The sequence below is a fragment of the Lolium perenne genome, chromosome 2 (genome assembly GCF_019359855.2).
Source record: "Lolium perenne isolate Kyuss_39 chromosome 2, Kyuss_2.0, whole genome shotgun sequence".
Taxonomy (NCBI): Eukaryota; Viridiplantae; Streptophyta; class Magnoliopsida; order Poales; family Poaceae; genus Lolium; species Lolium perenne.
Genome location: NC_067245.2, coordinates 13,338,867 through 13,349,562, shown reverse-complemented (window position 1 = coordinate 13,349,562; position 10,696 = coordinate 13,338,867). Strand labels below are relative to the sequence as shown.

Sequence of the window (10,696 nt, the reverse complement as noted above, 5' to 3'; positions counted from 1 at the left end):
TCAAGGTGTTCATACGGTACATCTGTGTGTATCTATAGGAGAGTGTGCGTATCTACGAGCATCTACGTATTTTTTTAGGCCTTTTCTTTGACATAATCTAAAGATACAACTCCAGAGTTTTTTAATTTTCAAACTTCGGTCTTCTCCTAATATATTTTGAACTTTTCATATTATTTTTAGATGTTTGGCGCAACTTAGTCTTTACTAAATCTCAGTTAATTCATGTTATCTAAGTCCGAGTTACAACCTAGTTGCAAATTATGTGCAACTTGTGCAACTCATATGCCAACATGAATCTTGAAGCAAATCTAACGGTATGAATATTTATCTCAATTATAACCTAGTTGTAATTTGGAAAATCTCTGTTGTAGCTCACCTGCAACTAGAAAAAATCTCACTTGCAATCCACCTACAACTGAAAACTGAAGAGATCAGTTGCAAGCCACTTGTTCGTGTCATATTAGCACAATAGCACGTATGAGAAAATTTATACAATGACTAAGAAGTTGACTTAGACATAGTAACAAAAATATGAGACACCTGATCTCTACAAAATAAATCCGTTAGATGTCATAGTTTAAGAGAGAGCCGGTATTGATTGACGCCCGTGGGCGCCATTTTCCTCCTTGGAGGCGTCTTCGTTGAGCCTCGGCTCTGGCCCCATCACGGCTGTATGTCTCTAGGTGAAAACCTTGACCCTTGATGGATCGAGCAACGGTGTCACCTTGGTGTCACTCCCCTTCCTGGAGGCGTTGCTTCTGAGACTTTGGCGTTCTCTTGCTTCCCATTCTGTGGTCTCTTGTGCCTGGCGTCTGCACTTCGGTAGTCAGTTCGTGGGGATTCCGGTGGTGTTCGCCGGCGACTTCCTCTGTTCTTCGTTTCTTCGAGACGACGACCCCAAGGCTTCAAGTTCTCTGTTTAGTGTAGTCGTTCTCTTCTTGTGTAGGAGTCGTTTTGCTCTGCCCTGTGCTTGTATTGTAAACTGGTAACCCCAGCGGTGTGCGTGTGTGTGCTCGAGGTGTGTTATATTCCTGGCCGGTCGAGGGCTTTGTTAATTCAAAGTCGGGGTCTTTGAGCCTTCTGTTTAAAAAAGACATATCCCTTCGTCTCCATTCCAAATCCAAATTGAATCAATGTAGGAATTGATTCAATCGGCCCCTGTGTCGCTCCCAGTGATTCCAAATCCTTGCGCCGGCGCTGCCATCTTCCTCGGCCGCGGCGGGGGCGGACCCCATTATCCTAGCAGTGGAGGAGTCCATAGCGGCGTGGGCGCGGTGGAGCTCGGCGACGGGCGGCGCGCCTCTGACTCTGGTTGACTGCTCGGAGCGAGATATCGGGAAATGGAAACTTGACGGGCCCGTCAAGCAAGGCACGTCATCATATTTATTCGTGAGATCGAGGAGGAGACTCCCCGCGATTTGGTGATCCCTCGACTCCCATTCCCGTCTGGTAAACGCTTGTGCCGCCCAGAGTTGAGTTGCAGGTCCGATTCAGCCCTTTTTTCGGTGCTGTTGTTGGACTTAATCTTCATTCTTCCTGTATCTATCTAGCTAGGTCACCGCACTACCGACTGAGGAGACAACTCGTGCTACGCTTCAACCACCATGGGAGACGACGAGGCCTCCACTTCCGCCTCTCCGCAGCCGCACCAACCTGCACCGCCGGTGAGTACCCGCTGTTTTGTTTTCCCCGTACCACCAATTAATCTCATGTTGCTACGTACGCCCTGCAGGGAGCAGCAGGGAGTGTCAAGCAGCACATCTCCAGCTTGGTGGCGTCGTCGCTCCGTGCGACGGCGCCTCAAGTGGATGTACAACCCATGGTTGAGGTTTGCGCGCAAAACTTTGGCGACTACCAGTGGTAATGTTGTTGCATTTCGTTGCCTGCTCAGCTCAGCTGTGTGTGTGTGTCCGTTTCATCTGAGTATCTTAGTTAGTATCCCTTCAATGAGCAAATACGCCGCGATTGTATCTAAAAACCATAATATATGCAGCAACAACGCAATGGGATTGTGGCCAAGAGTTCAAGGATCAGCCGGGACGAGTTTCAGAAACCCCAATGCTATCGGGCAGGTTTGAGCGACCATATATCCTTTTATAATTTATTTATTACTTCAGCAATATCTCAATTCTTTCATCGGCGCCGCCACCAATAATTGTTTCCTTGTTCGCTCATCATTCCCTTTAATTTCATGCATGCATGCTGGATTTTTCTGTTCACAGGCCATCGCCGAGAACCTGCCTGCCTGTGATGCTATTGAATCAACCTCTGTTGCTGGTCCTGGTTTTGTGAATATCGTACTATCCAACACCTGGATTGCAAAGGTATGTATGGCCTAGTTGTTTCACCTGCAAGCAGCTTTGCATCTATTGCTGCTGCTGCTACTACACTTCTTTCATGCTAATTAAGCGCCAATACTGAAATACTCTGTTGTTGCAGAGAATACAAGATATGCTTGTAAATGGTATCAAAACATGGGCACCCATTGTTCCAGTCAAGAGGGTAGTGCTTGATTTCTCATCCCCTAACATCGCAAAGGAAATGCATGTTGGCCACCTTCGGTCAACAATCATTGGAGAGACACTGGCGCGCATACTTGAGTTCTTAAATGTCTATGTTCTCCGCCGCAATCATATCGGAGACTGGGGTACACAGGTAACAGACTCTTGGTGCTGAAATTACTGCTACAATAATCCGACTACCCTTTTTGGTTCATAGACAGTGTGGTTATGCACTCAGACTCATCCTTCTTTTTCCCTCACTAGGGTTATCTCTTTTTCCTTTTGCCTGCATCCGTTATCGGCTTCGTGTACCTTATTTTGTGGAACACATTAATGCATTAAGTTTGGTTCACTTCTTTGTGACAGGATCTGTGGATGCTATTTTGCATCTGTACATGCTACCTAGTACCCTATGATCTGCTTTATCGCACTGTTTTCTGTGCTTTGATAGTCTGATAAAATAGAGCTTGTTTCGCCTTCATAATTCAGTCTAGTTTGTTTATCCAGTCACTATCTGTGTTTTCCTATAGCTCTTTGACCGCTTCTTATAGCTTTGTAGGTATGCTGTACTTAGTATCTAGTATTTCCTGTGTACCATTTCTTATACTAGCAAAAACTGAAATTATACTTGTGCTATATATGCTGGAGAAATTGGTGATCTGGTACATTGCATTAGCAGAAATACCTACTTCTGCTTGTTCTGTAGGCACTAGTAACTGCTAAAATGTTTGCCAATATGGAGGCATTATATGTTAAACCGATTTTTTCCTTGCGCATTAAACTATGTTCACCTTTATTAATGCAGTTTGGAATGCTCATAGAATTTCTATTCGAAAAGTTTCCGAATTGGGAGGAACTTGGCAGTCAGGCCATTGGTGACCTACAGGTAAGGTGTTTCCATGCATTGATGGTACTATTGGTACTCTCTCTGTCCCTAATTAGATGTCACTGATCTGTCTAGATTTGCATGTATCTATTATACACTAAAACATGTCTAGATACGTGTGTATATAGACAAATCTGCGATCAGTAATTTGGGACATAGGGAGTAGTATAATGTGGCATAAAAATCTTATACACACAATCAACATATTCAATTTGGAATATAAGCATGCATGGAGTCTGGTACCAGATATCCATATAATAAGCTTTATGGTTGAAAAAGACCTGAATTATGAGTTTAGGGTAATTTGTTGTGCTGAAACATAAATCATACTATTTAATTGTTGTTTTTCTTGGTGGCATTCATATAAACTTTTATGCCCAGATAGCTGCATCACTTGTTTGTTATCCTTAAAATTGCTTAATCTATGCATCAGTATCATCAATATAGTGGTTTATCCCTTAACTAATTCGAGTAACATTGATTTTAGCCAGGCATGTGATGCTATTGTTTTGATTAATGTACTAAATTACACCGCTTTATTATTTATTTTATCTCTTAGCTTGGGAAGTAAGGGCTACGGTGATTGATTTCATATCACTGCCCATTGGATTTTCCTCTTGGTTGCTTGTTCTTAGCTACCCAATTACTTGATTGCCTTCCTTATAGTCCTTAACAATACATTTCTGACATTTAATTAGTTGGAGCCCATGAAGCTATGCACAGAAGAAAATCTTAATTGGTTGTCGTTAGCATACAGTCAGGATGAAATAGCTGTAAATAATTATCTATATATGTGATGCCTCTGCCTCCCGCTTGATCTATATGCTTATCTTGCCAAGGTCGAACTAAGTGCTTATTTTTCTTTTGTGTTAGAATTTCTGATTCGGTAAACAAATGACCATGTTTCATTTTGGTTTTATGCTGCAGCTTTTCTATAAAGCATCCAAAGAAAGATTCGATAATGATGAACAATTTAAGGTTAGGGCTCAGCAAGCTGTGGTTCGGTTACAGGTAAGTTGACCTTTTCTGTATGCGGGAGAATGGCAGGATCATGGTCTTCTCATTCTCTTCTAAGCTATATATACGCTGTAGGGAGGGGGTGAGAAATATCGTACAGCTTGGAAAAGGATATGTCAGATCAGCAGGAACGAGTTCGACGAGGTTTACAAGCTCTTAGATGTACAACTTGAAGAAAAGGTAGTATCACTTTCTCCTGATATTTGACTTACTATTCAAACAAGTTACCCAGCAGAATTATCGACAAAATATAGCTGCAATCTGAGAATAATTATGCAAATTGGACTTTAGATGAACTCGAACACATCTGTATCTAGGATGTTTGCCCTCTTGCCCTATGGAAAACGAACTATTGTACTTTGTAAAATTGAAATCTGTGCAATGTTTGTTGACTAGCAATTTTTGCTCAAAGGCTCAGTATTTTCTTTCCCTCATTTCAACCATAATGAAGAAGATTTTGTCAAACAGACAAGTTGATTCACCTTGGCGTATTTTCTCATTGTCATAATATTGAAAAGATTTACAGCTACTACCAAAATTTTACATTTTTGCTTCACTTATTAATTGGTATTGCCAGATTAAGTGTATTGAACTCCTGATTTATTGAACTTTTTATATTTACCAGCTAATATGTGGAGATATTTACAAGACTTGAGAAATATATTTTTCTTGGCCAAAGTCATTTTTGTAAAAAATAAAATTAATCTGCTGTAGTTCATCTGAAATCATTCTGATCAAGGCGTTTGTATCTCCTTCTGTTAAGTCACTTGCCATTGAATGCTTATGTATATATGTTATCTGTCTCTTCCCCGGAAGGAACGCAGTGAGGTTACTAGTTTATGTTTACCGTGAGAATCAAAGCTAATTACTCTTTTAATACACACTTTTCAGGGCGAGAGCTTTTATAATCCTTATATCCCACAAGTTTTGGAGGAATTGAGTAACCAAGGTTTGATAAAAGAAAGCAAGGGTGCTCGCGTAATTTTCATTGAAGGTCATAAAAGCCCTTTGATTGTGGTTAAAAGAGATGGTGGCTTCAACTATGCCTCAACAGACTTAGCTGCTCTTTGGTTAGTTACTGAATAATGTTCACCTGTCTTTTCTGTACCTCATATTTCTGGGTGCTTCAAGTTCAAACAAAAAAATCTTTCTTTGTGCTTATTTAGAATTTTCTCTAATCTAAGTCTCCATATACCGTATTTGATGCAGCTGGTTTGTTACGGACAGTGTTTGTGAGCTTAAACCTTTCCTTTTCTCTTTGCCTTTCTGAAGGTACCGGCTGAATGTTGAGAAAGCAGAATGGATAATATATGTAACAGATGTTGGTCAGCAGCAGCACTTTGATATGATTTTCAAGGCAAGAACAGAGAGAGTATCATTCATATTTATCAGTAATATGTTATTGTGTTTAATTACAAACTTTGGAAAAAAGTCCACAACCTGACCCCGCGTCGCTCCGCACGGGGCGGCTCGGGGAACCCTAGCCGCCGCCGCCGCCGGGGCTCCCCTCAGCTCGGCCCCCTTCGCCGTCGCTGCCGCTGGCCGTCGCCGCGGTGGCGGCGGGCGCCCTCGCCGCCAAAGGTGTCGGGCGGGATCTCGCCGTGGAGGCGTGGGTGGAGAGACGCGCGCGGCGGCGTCGACCGCGGGCGCGTGCTGCGCGAGAGGCGTCGCGGTGCGCCGGGGCGGCGGCCTCGGGGCGAGGTCGCCGTGGACCTCGCGGCGGGACGGGCGGAGGCCGGCGGCATGGTGCGTGGCTGCTGGCGGCGGCTCGGCGGGCCCGATCTGGGCTTGGCCTGGGCCGGTCGGGCAGTGGCCGTTGCGGGCGCTGCGTGGCCGGTGCTGGGGAAGGTGGCCGGTGCTGGGGAAGGTGGTGGCGCGTGGCCGTGTGGGGGCGGCGGCGCTGAGGGTGGCGGGGCGCCGCCGGGTCGGATCTGGGCCCTGCGGGCCGGCTCCGGGCGTGGGTGGTCTGGGCGTCGCGGCTGGCTGGCGCGGGAGGCCCTGGCCGTGGTGGTGCTGCAATGGTGCAGTGGTAGGTGCCGGTGGAGTTCCGGGGGCGGCTGCCCCGGGCAGCGGCGAAGTGTTGGTGGGCATGGTGGAAGAAGGTGGTCCGGTCTTGGGCACGAAGCAGGATGGCGCGACAAGTCCCAGGCTAACGCCTTGTCTCGGTTGCTGGCCGGCCGGCAGCTGGCCGAGGCCGGCGATGGCGGCGGCTTCGGGCGCCGCTCCCTTCTTGAAGGCATCGCCGAGGTGACGTTGTGGCTTCTTGTCTGGGTTTGCTCCGGGGAAATCCCTAGATCCGCCGTGATCGGTCGATGGCGGCATTCTTGTGTCGTCTTCCCTCTTGAGGGCATCGATTTGGAGCTGCTTAGGCCGGAGGGACCCGTGGAAGTTGGATGGTGTTGGCGTCATGGGTTGCGTGGCGACGATGACAATGGTGAGCGGATCGGAGTTGCGGCATGTTCTTCGTCACCCCTGCCGTGATGGTGAAGTCGGAGCTGCGAGGCGACTTGTGGCAACGATGCCACTTGATTGGTGCTTGCGTCGGTGCAAGGCGTGCAACTTCTCCTATGAAGGTCACAGTTGAAGTCGGAGCTGCCTCCTCCTCGACGTGCTTGGGGGTCGACTGTTTGGCACAGGCTCACTTGGGTTCCGTTGTCGTTTGCGGCGAGGGTCTCGATGGCGGATGTCTAAAGTGAAGTCGGAATCGCTGTCTCGTGGAGGAGTGACAACGATGACGCTCGATGACATCCTCAACGGGTCTTTCTCCTCGATGGCGTCTGTGCTTCGTGTGGGTAGCCAGGTTGGCGGGGTGCTAAGTGTGTGTTGTTGGTTTTCGCCCGATTTTCTCCAAAAAATTGGGCACTTTCTTCTTAATTAATAGATTGAGGCAAAGCTTTTGCCTCCGTTTCAAAAAGTAATATGTTATTGTAGTATTGACACTAGTTCATTCTTTATATGAAGAGAACCATTTTAGATCTTACTGCCTATATTAGATAATAAATCTTTATTTTATTTTGTTTTCTGTTCCAGGCTGCCAGGATGGCTGGTTGGCTCCCAGATCCAAATGAGAAGAAGTTCCCGAAAACAAGTCATGTTGGGTTTGGCCTTGTTCTTGGTGCAGATGGTAAGCGATTTCGAACTCGTAGCACCGAGGTTGTTCGGTTACGGGACCTACTTGATGAGGCTAAATCTCGAAGTAAATCAGTACTTGTGGAACTTCTCGATAAAAAGGGTAAGCAGTACAATTATGGATTTTTTTTTGCGTTTTTAATAATAACCTTTCACGTAAAATATGAAGTGAGGTTTTGTTCAGGTAAACTTGTTGACTGGACTGATGAGGAATTAGATAAAACTTCAAAGGAGCTAGGATATGGTGCTGTCAAGTATGTACCAGTTTTGTCTTTTTGAAGGCAAATTTGTTTGACTGAAATTAGTTTTTTCTTTGAGGGATGGGCTGAAATTAGTCAACTAAGTTTTTTTAGTCCTAATCTGATTAGTATTGTCATGTTTTTCTACCTTCAATATAGGTACGCAGATTTGAAGAACAATAGACTCACTAATTACACATTTAGCTTTGATCAGATGCTAAGTGTTAAGGTACTCCTGGACTCCAGTATTTATTTACTGAATTATTTGGCTATTTTACATTCTTCACCATGTTATTTACATCCTAATTTGCTTTGTGAACAGGGAAATACTGCTGTATATCTTCAGTATGCTCATGCTCGTATTTGCTCCATTATAGGGAAATCTAACATGGATCTAGAAGACCTAAAAATGGTACTACTTGATAAATTTATGTGTTAATGCTGTTAAAGTTTGAGCATGAATAATTTTGGCCATCAGGACTAAATTGTGACTTTTTTGCTCTTAGAATGCGAGCATTTCTCTTGGCCATCCAGATGAGCGTGCCTTGGGACTGCATCTTATCCGTTTTGCAGAGGTATGTGTGATTGACACTACTAACTAAATTTAGTCATTCGATCGACGGACTGAGAATCAGCTGAAAACTTTAATCTGGCTTATTGCTTAGCAGTGTATGTCCACAGCGATTAGCAAACATTTTGGTTACGTGCTAGGATTTGGAGTAGCTTTCTGGGTTCAGACAAGGCGTATGTCACTTGATATGATACTGTTTGTATTGATTTTATTTGCCGCCATCTGTGTCAGGCTGTTGAAGAGGCATGCAATGAACTCCTTCCGAGTGTTCTTTGTGACTACCTGTACAACTTATCTGAAATGTTCACAAGGTTCTACACCAGTTGCCAGGTACACTTGTCTCTGTTTCCATCGTTAAATTCATCCAGAGTGAGAAAATGGCAAAGGCCTTTCACCTGCTAGGCGCTAAGCCTTCCACCCGCCTAGCTCACCAGGTTTAACCGCTGCCGCAGGTGGTAGGATCAGAGGAGGAGCCGAGCCGGGTGCTGCTCTGCGAAGCGACTGGGATCGTCATGAGACAGATCTTCCAATTTCTCGGAATCACACCCGTTTACAAGCTGTGATTGGCCGATGTTTAGCCTTCACCTCATGTACATATATACATGTGTTCCCACATGTCCCTTCTCCATGCTTTCTGATTTCGTCCTTGTGTAGCCTGGTTGGCACCGGCCCTTGACATATTTGGGTCGATTGCCCCATTTGGGAATTCAAGCATGTTGAAACTCCGTAGCAAACGATGGTTTGCCTCCCCCTTGGCTCGTCATCTGCTGTTGTGTCTAGTATTTTGTGGCAGCTCTTTTGTCGTTGCTGGTTAGAGCAACTCTAGTAGGTCCCACAGAACATAAAAGAAGTTCTCAAACTTTTTTACGGTATGGCTTCCGTCGGTGTGGTGACCCGGCATACCACTGCATGGTGTAGTATGCAAGTCTGATATAACACCAATGAAACACCGTTCCACTAGTATTATATCGCTTAGAATGGTACAACAGAAACATATGCGGGTCCAAGGCATGTCTATAGAATTACAACATTGACTCTGTTACATAAGATCATCACAGCCTCCTACTTTACAATGAGGTAAATCTGCAAATAAACTCCAGAAGAACGACTCGTAGTCTAATCCTATCACGAGCTCTATTTGTAGAGTATTTGACTAGCTATAGAGGCTAAGAATAGATTCTAGCTAAGTAGGAGCTAGGTTTAGGAAGCTAGTTCCCTTCTATGACTAAACTAGGTTTTCTCCTTGTTGGATGTGGTATCTGACTCCTCTGACAGGTTCCTGTCTGTTGAAGTAGTTGTTGACTCCTCGGCCTTCGAGTTGCACTATAGATCCTCCTTTGATGCCTCCATATCTAAGCAGGGGATTTAAGAGTGGGATGAGTACGAGCGTACTCAACAAGTTCATTATAGGAAAGAGGTGTTTTATGCACTAGCTACAGCATTAGACCGGAAAGTCTAATACCAATGCAGGTTTTCATAACCATTTCTTCAAAAGGTTGCTTTTATTCAGAAGAACTATGTCCGTCAGCCTTCACCGGTTTACTAGAACTTCATGGAGCTCCTTTCCGGCAGCGTTCGCAGTTCCATATCCCGGAACAGGGAGTGACAGGTCACGGTTCTTTACACTCTGCAGAGGTGTGTTGCTTTACCCATAAGAGATCTTAACCTTGGTGCCAACCGAGCCGCGAGCTTGTCCACACTTCCTATGGTGTGAGGCCCGGTATAAGGTCTAGCCAATCATGTTCCTCCGCTACCTCGAACACCCACCCTTTGTTGCATGCCCCGACCCTGGGTCCACGCCGGTCCCATTATTCCCATATATTTCAGGGTGGACCCCGACCACGACGATAGTCTGGGATCGAACCAAACTCCTTCGCCGGTAGCTGCAACCCATCATAGACCGCAATACCGTGGGGACTTAGGACTCCCCAGCTTCACCATCTTGCTCCTTCGGGCGACAAGTGTACTATGGACAATGCCGTGGGGACTTAGGACTCCCCAGCCTCACCAGCTTGCCCCCTTGGATTACAAGTGTATTACGGTAAAGCGCATCCGTTGATGAATGAGAGGTGGAAACACTTTTGACTACTCCGTCCCACTCCGGATCTTATGGTTAACACTGGTATTACGGCACAAGAATCACTGGCGACATTTGTTGTTTAATCCTAGATGGATATAAACCCTTGCAATGGAACCTCCACCATATCAACACAATCCATGGTTCCATTGCCCACCACATAATCATATTCATAGTTATGAAAATAGTGGTTTTGGTTTTTATGCAATAGTGATAATCATAGTACTTTGCAAGTAATTTGATAAAGATACTCAAATGACATGAGCAAGTGATGAA

At 45.2% G+C, this 10,696-nt stretch overlaps 1 protein-coding gene across 2 annotated transcripts; it reads left to right on the top strand.

Annotated features, from left to right (window-relative positions):
• The first annotated feature begins 1,279 nt into the window (after positions 1-1,279).
• LOC127331223 (arginine--tRNA ligase, cytoplasmic) lies at positions 1,280-9,306 on the top strand. Of its 2 annotated transcripts, none has more exons than XM_051357294.2 (18): positions 1,280-1,505; positions 1,555-1,664; positions 1,733-1,860; positions 1,994-2,072; positions 2,223-2,324; positions 2,440-2,655; positions 3,307-3,387; positions 4,315-4,398; positions 4,480-4,584; positions 5,296-5,474; positions 5,677-5,761; positions 7,435-7,636; positions 7,718-7,787; positions 7,932-8,001; positions 8,095-8,184; positions 8,279-8,347; positions 8,575-8,673; positions 8,796-9,306. In XM_051357294.2, exons 2-18 carry the CDS (start codon positions 1,605-1,607, stop codon positions 8,904-8,906), a joined length of 1,830 nt encoding a protein of 609 aa, XP_051213254.1. In that variant the 5' UTR covers positions 1,280-1,505; positions 1,555-1,604; the 3' UTR covers positions 8,907-9,306. The 2 variants fall into 2 exon arrangements, with proteins under 2 accessions (XP_051213254.1, XP_051213253.1); XM_051357293.2 differs by having other exon boundaries at positions 1,551-1,664.
• Positions 9,307-10,696: the final 1,390 nt, after the last annotated feature.

Excerpts from the sequence above, each read along its gene's own strand:
- LOC127331223 (XM_051357294.2), top strand. The coding sequence starts at position 1,605 with ATGGGAGACGACGAGGCCTCCACTTCCGCCTCTCCGCAGCCGCACCAA. Across the intron at positions 1,665-1,732 it reads CGCACCAACCTGCACCGCCG|GGAGCAGCAGGGAGTGTCAA; the intron begins GTGAGTACCCGC and ends TACGCCCTGCAG. Across the intron at positions 8,185-8,278 it reads ATCTAGAAGACCTAAAAATG|AATGCGAGCATTTCTCTTGG; the intron begins GTACTACTTGAT and ends TTTTGCTCTTAG.